This window comes from Charadrius vociferus, unplaced genomic scaffold, assembly GCF_000708025.1.
Source record: "Charadrius vociferus isolate BGI_N301 unplaced genomic scaffold, ASM70802v2 scaffold433, whole genome shotgun sequence".
In the NCBI taxonomy this organism is placed as follows: domain Eukaryota; kingdom Metazoa; phylum Chordata; class Aves; order Charadriiformes; family Charadriidae; genus Charadrius; species Charadrius vociferus.
In genome coordinates this window covers 3,350,365-3,363,515 of record NW_009647846.1, presented here as the reverse complement: position 1 = coordinate 3,363,515, position 13,151 = coordinate 3,350,365, and the positions used below count along the sequence as shown (strand labels likewise).

Below are 13,151 nucleotides of genomic sequence, written 5' to 3'. Positions count from 1 at the left end.
GGGGACGGACACGCGGCTGCGGCTGTGAGCCGAGCCCGACCTCCCAGGATCGCATCTGGAGAGCTCTCGGTGCTCTTCCAGCTTCGGAGGCGGGAGGGAGATCACGGCAGATGAATACCCATTCCCTCGCTAGTCTCCGGAGTGGCCAGCGAGCGGAAGATAGTCTGCTACACGGGCCGGACCTGGAGTAACGCGTCGGCTTTGCGTCGGGTTCCCTCTCTCATCCTGGTTCTGTTTATCCCAGGCACCATGCCTGCCCTCAGACCTCTCGTGAAACCTAAAATCGTCAAGAAGAGGACCAAGAAGTTCATCCGCCATCAGTCTGATCGCTATGTCAAGATCAAGGTAAAAAAATCACTGGAAATTAATTAGAAAAGGAATTGTGGGACTGTCAGACGTGGTTGCCTATGGGGTGATGGTGCAGTAAAGCACAAGGGGTCAGTGCTGAGACAGTGGGTCACGCTGTAACAGCCTGGCACGGCGGATCTCTTAGGAGATTAGTTTTGGCTAGAGCAGTCACTGCGATGCAGGCGTTTTCAGACTAGTCTCATTTCATAACTATTAAATATTTTTTGCATTTCTTCAGCGCAACTGGCGTAAACCGAGAGGTATTGATAACAGAGTGCGCCGGCGGTTCAAGGGTCAAATTCTGATGCCCAACATCGGCTATGGCAGCAATAAGAAGACAAAGCACATGCTGCCCACGGGGTTCAGGAAGTTCCTGGTCCACAACGTCAAAGAGCTGGAGGTGCTCATGATGAGCAACAAGTAAGTGTGTGGGGGGTGTGCTCCCGCCCTCGTGCAGAGCTGTCGCTGGCAGCTCTGCCGCCTGCACTGGTGCTGTGCGCTGCCCATCCTAAACGGCACTGGGTCGGACAATGAAAAGGCAGCGCAGTCGGGGTGAGACATAGGTGGGAGATGAGGGAAGCTCGTGCTTTTAAGAGCACGAAGGTTGTCTTGGTTTCTGTAGTGCTGCTGTGCTGCCAAATGTGGTCTGTGGCAGAGCTGATGGCGGGAGGGCACAGAGGGTGTCCCGGGGTTGGCAAACTCATACCTTTGGCAAAAATATGACTTTATGGCAGTGGGGAACAGCACTGTACATGCTTCATTTTGATGAAATAATGACCAGAACTGTGGGCTTTGCACCTGCTAGACACGGGCCTGAATCTACTTGGAGCACTTTCTTTCACAGCAAAGTAATGGGTAATAATTAACATGATTACAGGCTACCTCTTACTGACTCTTCGTTGGCAAGAAAGCAAGTGGCGGGGGCGAGGCGGTCTGGTGGCGAGCCCCCACTTCAGGCAGGAGCGGGTCAGGCTTGGTGTGGGGCTGGGAGGCGTGTGGTTCCGCTCTTGTGTGGTGATGCTTCCGTGCTCCGCTGCGTCCGAGCGTGGCTGGCTGGCTCTGGAGTGCTTGGACAGCAGCCTTGGGCGCTGCCAGGGGTGCTGGAGCTGAGCTTGATGCACCGTCTGTTTCCAACAGGTCATACTGTGCGGAGATTGCGCACAATGTGTCTTCCAAGAACAGGAAGATCATCGTGGAGAGAGCCGCTCAGCTCGCCATCAAGATCACCAATCCCAACGCCAGACTGCGCAGCGAGGAGAATGAATAAACTGGCTGCTACATCTGAGATGTATTTAATAAAGTGTAAAAACAAACTCTGGTGGGTGTTTTGAATGGCCAAAGGGAAGGACTGGCTTGGCGCCTGCCTGCGGTGGGGCAGCTGCCTGCTGCTGGGGGTCAGCACGGCCTGAGACCGCTCTCCGCGGGGGGGTGCTGGCAGCAGCGCCCTTGCTCGTGGTGGTGATTTGAGATGTCACTGTGAAGGCTAACAAGTTCAGGAGTGCACGCAGCTTCACAAGTACGTTTTTATTTTTTATACCACTCAAAGAGAATGGATGTTCTTTCACACAGCACTATAAATACTTTTCACATCAACCACGCTGTCAAAAAAGGAAAAATGAAAGGTCATTATAGCTCCATGGCTACAAGAAGTGTGTCACGGTGGCCTTGTTCTCTCATTTGCTGTTACATTCTCTCTGTTAAGGCTTTTTTTTCCCTGTGTAAAGCAGGATTTCAACTCAACAGCCACTATTGTGTAAGTTTTCAAATGACAGAAGGGTTACTGGGGGCTGCCTGTGTGTTTGCACCTCTGGCTAGTGACTGTCCCCTCTCCTCCCTCTGTGACACTACAGTATGAGGACCAGCTTTCCTGCACGTCTGCTGCTGTGCTGTGCCCAGTGTTCAGCGTAGGTTGGTGCCTTCGTAGCCGGTCGCTCAACACGAACGCCAAGCTGCGCAAGGCGGGAGAGAGAACCCGGTGTTTAACACGAAGAAAAGCTCAGTGTAACGTTTGTTACTGTAACACAAGTAATCGTGGCTTTTGGAAGGCGGCTGGTTGGGGGTATGTCACAGACAAAACCATAAAAATGGAAGTCGGGCAAGATAGCTCCGTATCGCCCAAACTGCAGAAACACCGAACTGTCGGTGCCCATTGTGCGATCTGAGCCCCGGGTGGGAGTCGGGGTAACAAACCACCCCTGTGCAGCTCCTGCAGCTCGGCTGATGAGTCTCCTCTTTTTGTAACAGGGCCTATGGTTATGATGCTCATCGCTAATTAAAGACATGACTTCTAATTTTTAGCCATGTTATTTAGTGAAACAATATAAATACATTCTTTAGGCAATTTGGGATAGAAAGTGCATGTGCAGTGGTTAAAAAAAAAAGTTTTAAACTATTTTTCTTTGTACTGAAGTAAGGAAATATTTCAGGAAGGAGTTTCCATTTTTCATGGAACCACACTCAATTTCAATTGCTTTGTACACCCCTTAAAAACTTGCTGAAAAATTAGAATACTTGTCTTCTAACCCCTCCCCTACATAAGGACACATTTCCCTGATCTCACACATCTGGTTAGGATGCAGCGAGGTGTCTGATGCAAGTGCAGCTGGAACCAGCCGTTTTTTGCTGTTGGTGCCCAGTGACTTGCAAGTGGCTGTGGCAGCAGAGTCCAGCTCGATGATGCTCTCCCTTGGCCCGTCTGTGGCGTCTCCGCTGGGTTGATGCATTGCGAGGGCGGGAAGGTGGGCGAGTAAATGGGCAGATCTTACTTAGCTCATGTCCATCGACTCTGAGGTGGGTAGGGAAGCAGAATCTTTCTGAATGCTCTCAAAAAGTGATGCCATTTCAGGATTGGATCTGATCTGAGATGAAAACTCGGCCATCACGGGACTTTTCTCTACTTCAGGGATAGTCAGGAGAGCAGTTACTGCTCTCATGGCAGATCGCTTCAGTTCATCCTGCTTCTCAAACTCCTGTTTTACGGAACCAGCTTTTACCTACAAATCCAAAGTACCATTTTTAGTCGGCATTTAGAAAAGACAGTAGAGGCAGAAAGAGTCAGACATGCCAGCAGAGAGGGAGACGACAACTCTAGCTTGAGGAGCGCAGGGAGCAGGCTGCTCAGAAGCAGTGACAGAGAAGGCAAATGGCACGGGTGGCTTTGTGGTGGAACCCATCCCCAGCACGTCACACTCGCTGTGTGTCTCACCTTTGTGGAGCAGGTTGCCCGGAGCGGCTCAATCAGTCGCTCGAGCCGTTGCAGCACTGCGTTGGGACAGAGCGTGGACAGCCGAGCCAACATTATGAAAGTCAGCATCTAGACAGAGGAGGAACGATAAAACAGGTGTTGCTTCACCTCACCCTGCGATCCCCCAGACTCACAGCGTGGATCCTCTCTGCTGAAGCCCCTGTCCTCGATCTCCCTGTGGTGTCGTGCTGTACCCACATGGCGGTGAGTTTCTTTGCACTTGTGTGAGGGGTTTTAGTAAGAGCTTTGGTCGTATTGGAAATGCGCCGGCTGGCAGCCAAGGTACCGGAGCGCCCAGCTGGGCTCTGGTCCCAGGCGCGTGCGGTGCCCGGCTCTCGGGTGTCTGTACAGGGCTGACGGCCTTCCAGAGAAAGGGCAACGTGCAGCACAGGGATGGTGCCTTTGCTGTACCCACCTCTCATGGAAGCTAAATCAAATAATAGTATGAAAAGGACGTAGCGCTTCCTATTAAGCTATGAGGCCATCAACAATGACAATGCTGATTTTTTTTAATGTAGTGTCACCGGCCACACTGAGCAAGTGAGAATCATAAGTTTAAAGGCAGAGGAACTTATTTTAGACTTTGGTGAATTTTCTATAAAACCAGCTGCACCAGGGTTGCGTTTTCAAGGCCACGACGGCCAAACTAGCGCTAGACAATGTCAGATGAAAGCTGCAGCATCTGTAGAGAATAGGCAACGGCAAGGGCACCCTGTGCTGTGGTGACACACCAGCTCAATTCAAGCCCAGGCCCCCAGCGAAGGAATAACATCAGCGACATCACCACCCTCCAGCAGTTACGGCACGGCACCTACCCGAATGTCATAGTGGTCCTTCAGCCCATCCTCCACGTGGTTCAGGTACTCATAGATATCCAGTCGGTCAAGGCAGCTTTCCAGCAGCGTATACATGCACTCAAAAGCAGCTTTCCTCACGTCAAGGCCATCATCCACTGTGTGCTTGAACGGCCCCATCTCTACCTTAAACAAGAAAAAACACTACAGCTGTCACCTAACAGCAGGCAGGGTGACAGCTTCATCTCAGCCTCACACGCAGAGTCACTGCCATACTGCACCCAAGCCGAACTAATGACATACCTCCCGGATGAGTTCCTTTCTGACCTTCGTTTCGTTATACAGGCTGGGGAGCACTGCGTTTAGTAAATCTCGGATTAAAGAAGGTTTGTTGTGAGCAGCAGAATTAAACATGGCTAAAGCCACACGTCGAACGTTCAGGTCTGGATCCTGAAGAGTTTTTAAGAAGTCACCTGTGGGATAAGAGCACACTGGTCAGTCCTGCTGCAGTGTTTGAAAAGTACTTTAAAATTGTATCACAGTGTATTTCAAGGAGCCCGATTACGAAAGCACCTACAGTAAAATGACTCTAGGGGCACAGTCTAACAGAGACATTTGAGATGCTTTCCCTCCCTTCATTTGGGATATAGCAAATGGAAGAAACATGACTTTCCTGCATTTGGGCGTAAAACCAAACCACATGATTCTATCTACCGCATCCTAAAGTCAAATCAGAAGCTCTGGTATTCAAGGAAGTTGGGTTTTGTTTTTGTCTGGCTCAGCTCTCATCTGCTCAGACTCTGCAAAACAGAAGGCCCACTTTTATACAACAGATCTGAGACGTAGGCTCCCCTCCCTAGACATAAGACCCTTTTAATGTAGGTTATATTTTCCAAGATCCTTGTTGTGAGATGCCTGAATTGTAAGTTTAAACACAGAAGGAACTCAAGCTCCCTAAAAAGCTCAGTCACGAGTGGAATATGCTCAAGAGCATTTAACAAGGACTCACATGACAGTGATGCTCTCTAATCCCAAAAGCAGAGAAACATAGATAAAACCCAACTGGATTAGATGAGGTTCACATAGGTGTGAGAAATCCCTGAGCTGCTAATGATGCCTAACATCTCATGTTCCCAGCCCCCACTGCTGCCCGTACTAGCCTACCTATGCAGCCCTTCAGGAGAGCATCGATAGGCTGAGGCTGGTCTGCAATTGTGAATTTGACTGCAGTTACCACCGTGCTCCGGGCGTGTGGAGAGCCTGTGATGAAGATGGAAAGAAAAAAAAAAACCAGTGAAGGATCACAAGACAAAATCATTGCTGTAACTTGGCGGTATATATTCTGCTCTTGGTCACATTCACACGCATTGAAGAGATAAAGAGAACAGAGGATTTGCCATATCAACCTCCTTGTTTAAATCCCGCTCCCGCACAATCTCCACGTGCACTCCCTGTTCCTAATACCCCCCTGCCCTCTGTGCTAACCAGTGCTCCTCTGATCCCCCCTTGCAAAGATCCCTTGTTTCCTCCTCGCCTCTGCAGACTGGCTCTGCTCCCTGTTGTACCCTCCAGCAGTTTACAAGAGGACTTTCCAGCAAAAGAAGGCATCTCCCCACTCTCAAAATTGCCCTTCCCATTACCTGATGACAGCTGTTTTTTCAGCCGGGGCAGCAGCTCAGAAGGGTTCACCAAAGTCAGCTTCCCCAAGCATTCAGCCACCACATTGCGTGTCCCTTCCTCCGTGCACTCACAGTGCTTGAAAAGCAGAGCCCAAATATCCTCCACGTAAGGTTTGAGGCCATCGGCCGGGGAGGAGCTGATGACTTCTTTTAGAGAGTGCAGGAGGAGGTACTGTCTCTTGGGCTGGCTTCCGATCTCTTTCAGCATGAAGGGAAGATACTCCTTAAGATTCCCGACACTGATGTTCCCCAATGCATAGGAAGCAGCGGATTTCACCTCTTCGCTGGGGGAAGTGAATGCTTCCAGGATGACGGTTTTGAGCTCTCTCTGGGCACTGAGGTTCGTGGTGCGCCCCATCTCTGCCAGTGAAAGGAAAGCTAGCACTTTCACAGCAGAGCTGGACTTGGGGTTTTTTACATCCTGGATAAACTGGCTGACTATCGCAGTGGCTTCCTTTGGGCAGGCTGAGGAAAGGGCTGCCACACACTTTGCGACAGAGTAATACGCCTGTTTGTGCAACGTCCCTGATGTCCCAGCTGAACCTGAGGAGTAAATAGGCGCAGTCAGCTGCTTCATCAGCTCTGAGTAACCCATGGTGGCCGTCTTCGTCAGAACCAGAGCCTGGAAGAAGTCTATGATGGCGTTCAGCGCCCCTCCTTGGAGCAAAGGCGAGTGGACAAGCTGCAAGATTTCAGCAAGAACTGAACCGCTTTTTTGCAGGATGGATAAACCTTAGCTAACGTAGTAAGGAACACTATAGCCACCTGGGAAACGTGCATGTCATTCTCAGTAATTAAAGCGGGGAGCTCTGTTAGGACAGACTCTATCATGGCAGGCTTGAGGCTGTCACTGTAGTTCTGCACCAGGATGTCCAGAGCAGTCAGAGTGCTCAGTTTCAAGGCACGTTGATTCTTTCTCAAGAAGGAAGCTAGAATGGGGAAACCTTCCCCTAGAATGGGTCTCAAATCTATTTTAAGTGGAGAACCAGCAATTAAGGTTAATGCTTTGACTGTTGTCAATCTGGTGATTTCATTTTTGAGCCTCTCCAGAAATATCTTCAAGGTTGGCTGGAGATCAGTGCTTAAATGGTCTCCCAGATTGTAAATAATTTGCCCCATGCAGGAGATAGCACGCTCTTTCACCTCCTGGTCGATGTCAGCTGCCTTCAGTCGCTTCAGAGTACCAGGGAAAAGGTCCTTCACATAGGGCTTGGCATCAAAAGTGCAAGATTTGTCCAAAGGCCTGATAACTTTCACAAGTTGCTGAGTAACCAGCAGAGCTTCTGAAGTGATCTTGTAAAAGGGGTCTCCAATACAGGTCACAACAGGAGGTAACAGGCTTTTGATATGAGGATGAAATACCTCCGGCTGGTGGTTGCAGAGAAGAACATGAAGAAAAGACAGCGTATCAATCCTCATGTTGGAGGAGCTGGATTTATCGGCCAAGGAGAAAACAATACCTGTGCACAAGAGACAAAAGTGACTGCCGTCTTGTTTCATCAAGTGGTTTTATTTCATTGGTTTTTATCAAACTCACTCCCCCCCTCAAAAAATTGACACAATCGGAATCTGTTTTCTTTCTTTTGTCTCCCAGCCCAAAAGAAGAGAGCTACTCTCCTCCCTGCCTTTCTGCTTTCCAGGAAGTGGCAGTTCAGACATAATTGTTCTTTGCAGCCGCCCTGGATGGCTGGCTACGAAGAAAAGTTTTTAAAAGGTTAATTCAAAAAGTCATCCTGGGCTAAGACGAGAAGGGATGGTTAGTCATGTGCAAATAAGTATGACAAAATGGCATGTTCCTTCATGCTTCTGTGGGAAGTCTTTTTTCTTTTTAAAAAAAAAAAAAAAAAAGAAGCAGGGGCCCTTCTGTTTATCTAGTTTTACACCTTCTGTCAGTATTGTTTGGAACATAATCGTGGACCATTAAAGATTAATTGCCTTTGCAGAAGGGAGTTACTTCCAAATCCAATTTCTGTGGCACATATTTATGTTTCCCGAAGACTTAATGAGAAACATTTACAACAATACTGCTTGCCACCCCTGAAGTCATGCCTGATTCTTGGTTTGAATGTTTTTTACCAATCTATTAGTTCATAAGAGGAAGGTGCATGGATCAGGCCCAGCAACAATCACAGGAGACTTTTTTTATATTTACTCTACGGTCACACCAAAAGCAAAGGCAGGACCTCAGTACTGTGAGCCTTTCAGCAGTGCGGGGTACTTCATGAACCTACAGGCAGGACAGCTCGGAGAAAAATGTGGCAGTGCAAATTAAATAATCAGTCAATACAAACAATTTTTAAAATGCCACTACATTCTGTAAAAGAAAACATCACTCGTGTCTCAGCAGGTTAGCAGCATAATTCCAGCTAGTTTCAAAGGAGGCTGGAACAGGCCCTCCTAAAAGCATCTCTTCAGGGGACTCTGGAAATGAACTTGATATTCTTATCCTGGCTTTCAGCAGTAGACAGGAGCCAGGATTGATAAGGGAACTGTTTAGCGCATCAACATGGAACAGAACTTGACGTGTATATCCTGGTGCTGAGCAGAGATAACATACAGGAATAAAACTGGAACACGCAGGCAAGAGCATACATGTTCGGAATGGATTGAGCCAACCCTGCTCCTTCACCCCCAGACCACAGACAAGTTTACCAGGGACTAGTGCAGGGATGTGATCTGCCAGGCAACCGGGAAGAACATTGGCCAGCTCTGTCAGGAGGCTGAAACAACCCTGTCTTGATTTGATGCTCTTTTCTTTGAGCTGCTTGTGCAAGGCCTTGACGATGTTGGGGACCTGCAGTTTGGAAAAGAAAAACAGAAACACACCTGTCATCCTAGCTCCCAGGGGACAGAGCTACGCGACCGAAGCAGCTAGCTCAGCTGAGCCGGGGGCACCAACAGCACGGCCAGAGCGCTAACAGGGGGACAGCAAGAAACAGCGCACCCCTTCACCAGAGGAGAACGGGCTTGGAATAGGTTACAAGACAGTGTACGTGAAGAAAAGATACACGAACAGAACACTGGGAGGGGATGTTATTCTTCTTTTCCATATTCTACAAACAGACTCCTAAGCAGTCCTTCCTGAAGTTGGGGATACTCCATAACACAGGAGCTTAAAGAAACACAAGAAAATGATCAAACCAGGACACGCTGCTAAAAGAGAGCTTAGTTTTATGATTCCTTCCTGGTCTACCGTTTAAGGATCTAGTGGCATCATTATATTTAAACTTGGACACCCTGCCAGTGTTTCAGTGAAATCAAAAAACAAATCACAGGGCTGAGGTGCAAGTTATTTAAATAAATATCTCGTACATATATGATGATTAATCACTGATGTAATTACATTTTGGCAGGGATTTTAACCCTCCTGCTTCAAGGACTCACAAGTCAGCAGTAGCATCAGCCAGAAAAAGCTGCTCTCACAGTCACGCTACTCTATAGCATGGTTATTTCCAGCGTTTCTTTTGTCTTCTAAAATGGCATGTGTGGACCACAGCGTTAGCCAGGACGCTAGGCTAGGCAGAGTCCCGATCGGCACATGTGGCTAAATTTTTCTGACTCTAATTACTCCAGCGTATTTCTGAATTAAAGCAGTACATCAGAAAAATTGCTTCTGCTATTGTTTGTCTGATCAGCCGTGATGCGCAGTCTGCGTGCACAACCGCAGCAAGCCACCCCGGAAGCCACTGGCTATTTTCCCATAGTGAACCGAACTGCAGGCTCTCATACGCCTACTGACCAGACCCAACCTTAGTGAGCTCCCAGCGGCTCACTCTGGTACGCTTCTACCACGATGTATTCAATGAGTTTCCCCAGCAGCAGCTGGAGTAGCTGCCAGGCAAGAGACTGACACCTCACCCAAAGGCTAACCTCTCTCACACACAGTCTGCCGACACGTGCCAGAGGCTGAGGAGGGGGCAACGCGGGTGACACCTCAGAGCTCCTGTGCTGGCTCAGCACTCTCCCTGGGAACAGTGGGAGAGAAACAGTAAACGGTCAGCCCTTGGGGTTTGGTCCCCTCTGGTTGCGTGTCTGAGGGCTCCTTCAGCGAGCTATGTTCTCAAGCTCAACTACTAGGCATGTTCATGGGTGGCATGGTACGTACTTCTCTTCATTGCTCTCCGATTTAACCCAGCCCGCCGCCTTCTCACGCACCTGGTTCTGAAGCATTCTCAGGGGAACGTCATCTTTGCCAGAGGCATCTGAAGCGTGCAGCCAGCTCTGGATGGGCAGCGTTTGCTTCAGCAAGGAGATATAAGCGCTGAAGATGTCAGCTTTGACATTCTCCTCCCTCTCTTTGAATCTGCTTATCAAGACCGGTCCTGAAGGAGATCGTGCCTGCTGCTGACAATGGCCTCCAGGCACTTTGCTGCAGATCTGCGGACTTTCCAGCTGATGTCATCATCGTCGCTATACTCATCATCACTTTCTGGAAAGAAGACAAGGGAAAACAAGGTGCACCGTTATGAGAAAACCAGAGCTAGAGGATCGCTTGATCCTCAGAGCTTCCCTCTCCAGCTGACCATACAGATGCCAGTAACGCACACACACCTGGGAACATGAAATTGTCCACAATAGCCTGTCCCTACAGAGGTCATTACCAGCCAATATGACCCAGGGCTGCCATGGGTCAGATTATTCTGTTCCAAGAAAGAGCTGATGGAGAATAAATCTTAATGTTACTTCCCTTACTGGCCGCTTCAGCTCAGGCATCAAGGCTTTTGTTTTGAAGGGAGAATGAGGTCCCCAGATTTTAAAGCCAGAAATATGTAAATATTTGTCTTAGCAATTTCTGAATGGCACAAAACAGGGCAACAATTTACCATGTTATTGGCAGAACACTTAATATATTCTCTAGGAAGCCGGCCAGGATCGTATCCCAATTAGTATGAAAGTAAAAAAAAAATTCCTTTCTTCAAGGGAACTTATTCTAACTTTTGCTCTTAGCTGCCACACTATATATCACTATAACTAACTAGAGACGTTATGAAACGTTGTCTATAGCTAAGGGGCATTAAAGGTACCCTCCTATCTGACCTAGCTTGACATCCACCTCAAAGTAAACATGATTCAGAAAATAAGTGAAAGATCTCTTTTGAAGACAGTATCGGATTACTTCACTGATGACTAACACATTTTTAGCGAGGGACCAAGATGTTTTTAAAGGTGGCACTTTTAAGTGTTCAGGATTGTAGCTTTGCTTTCTTCTGCTACAAAGTAGTAAAAAGTAGCTACCTCATAGTAAAAATATAGTTGTGCGGCTGCTATGTTTGTAGGGTGAGTTAAGCTGCCCTGAAACTGTTAAATCAAAATTGCAGGCTTTCATTTAAAATAGCAGTTAAGCGTATACCTCTTCCTGAAAAAAAAAAAAGAAGCAACAACCTTCACAAAGAGGTGCGCAAGCACCGGCTCTGCAGCCTCTAGGTGACTGCAGAGATGAGCCCTGGCTGGCTGTTGTGCTCAGGAACAGTGTGGATGATTGGAAAACACCCCAATAGACGGACAGATAAGAGGAAGCGACACAGAAACCAAGAAAAAGCTGCAACCTGACAAAGCAGCATGGTTCTCACACACCCTGGCAGGGGCGCTGGCTGCCACAGCCTGGAAGCGCAGCTTGCTTGCCTGACCTCCCCTGCCACCAGGGAAAACTGCAGTTTGAGCAGTCTTGTAAATCAGTGAGACCACCTCAAAGATTTCCGATTCCTTTCCTAACCTGAGTAAGCTACACATGCTGGCTAGCTGCCCGGCATGCACCAGCTGCATTCAGACGCTTGGTGTCACCACCTCAGGTCTGGACAAGGCAGAGAGCAGGCAAGAGCCACAGCGTCCACACCTCCCCTTGAAGAGCGACCCTCGCGTAGAGCCATCTGCTCGGAGCAGGGCTGCGAGGTCTGCCGGGCAGGCTGCAAGCAGCACCGGTACCTTTGGCAGCACACAGGAGCACATCCAACAGTCAGGACGTCAGAGCGGCTGCTCCTCAGGATTTCCAGGCTTCAAGCCCGGCTGCTTGCTGGATGTGCTCTACAAAACTCCGACTGTCAGCAGGCACAGGAAGAGCAGTGCTTCCTCGGCCTAGCTCTCCACTAAGCTAGTTCGGAGTTCAAGTTTCAGTGTTATCAGTGTTGCCTAAGGCAGGCAGAGATCTGATGACTTTGTCAGGAAAAAGTAAAACTAACAAACTCAGAATGACTGCTGGAAGGAACATTGCATATACTGCTATATTACTACCACTGGTAAATTAAAATAACCCATTTAAAAGTACTGACTGTCTTGAAGCAGATCTGAAAAGTAACATCACAGAGGGTAAGAAAGCAGGAAAGGGAGAAATGTTAACCCAGTGTTCTGCTGAGCACAGTCATCCTCACAAGCAGGCACCTTGCTCTTCATCCTCCCCATTTTCAGTTTCCATCATGTCTTCCTCTTCCTCCTCATTATCATAGTTGTAGTTTGGGTCAAAGGTGATGTACTTCAAACACAACCCCATCACATTAGGGATGTGAGGATCAATTTCCTTTGGGCACCTATCATGACAAATAAAAATCCTAAGAGTTAATAAATTGAAGACTAAGCCACTTTAAATATCAAAATAATATAATTAATCTCAAAAGGATCCCAAAACGCTTCACAGACTATATGAACATTTTGTTAACATGAGTTAAACCAGAGCTGCTACTTCCTGCTGTGCACGAAGCAAGACCACACTCCCCTGGGGAGAATGCAGTGATTTTGGTAAGGAAAAAAGAATGCATTGCCATCACCACCTGGGTGAATCCTCCTTTCGTGGGAGAAAACCTCAGCAGCTCTGCAGGGCTCCTTTACCAAGACAAGCAGTAAACGTTTGACCAAACAACAGGAGAGCTGCAGCTCAGCAGCTTTTCTGCCTGAGCCCCATTCCTGCCTCCCACTCCCTCCACGCACCAGGAGCGAGGCAGTTCCCTCTTGCTGGGGAATCCTCCAAGGACAAGGGAAAACCCCACTCCTGCAAAACCAATACAGAAACACGCTCTCACATGTTGAGGTAAAATAGCTCATAACTCAGACCCAACTCTGCATGTGAAGAAGAGATTTCATTTGTGAACTCTTTCC

The 13,151-nt window shown here is 48.4% G+C and overlaps 2 protein-coding genes across 2 annotated transcripts in view; one reads left to right on the top strand and one right to left on the bottom strand.

The window, feature by feature from the left end:
- The first annotated feature begins 36 nt into the window (after nucleotides 1-36).
- On the top strand, nucleotides 37-1,663 carry RPL32 (ribosomal protein L32). Its single transcript, XM_009882870.1, has 3 exons — nucleotides 37-345; nucleotides 587-768; nucleotides 1,486-1,663. Exons 1-3 carry the CDS (start codon nucleotides 250-252, stop codon nucleotides 1,613-1,615), a joined length of 408 nt encoding a protein of 135 aa, XP_009881172.1. The 5' UTR covers nucleotides 37-249; the 3' UTR covers nucleotides 1,616-1,663.
- Nucleotides 1,664-3,113: 1,450 nt separating this feature from the next.
- LOC104284527 (cullin-associated NEDD8-dissociated protein 1-like) overlaps nucleotides 3,114-13,151 on the bottom strand; it is a 17,667-nt gene continuing 7,629 nt past the window's right edge. The window contains 11 exon segments of the mRNA XM_009882869.1: nucleotides 3,114-3,341; nucleotides 3,554-3,661; nucleotides 4,408-4,572; nucleotides 4,690-4,859; nucleotides 5,551-5,646; nucleotides 6,027-6,782; nucleotides 6,785-7,525; nucleotides 8,718-8,859; nucleotides 10,221-10,387; nucleotides 10,390-10,494; nucleotides 12,441-12,586. Coding sequence (XP_009881171.1) covers nucleotides 3,114-3,341; nucleotides 3,554-3,661; nucleotides 4,408-4,572; nucleotides 4,690-4,859; nucleotides 5,551-5,646; nucleotides 6,027-6,782; nucleotides 6,785-7,525; nucleotides 8,718-8,859; nucleotides 10,221-10,387; nucleotides 10,390-10,494; nucleotides 12,441-12,586 — 2,824 coding nt within the window.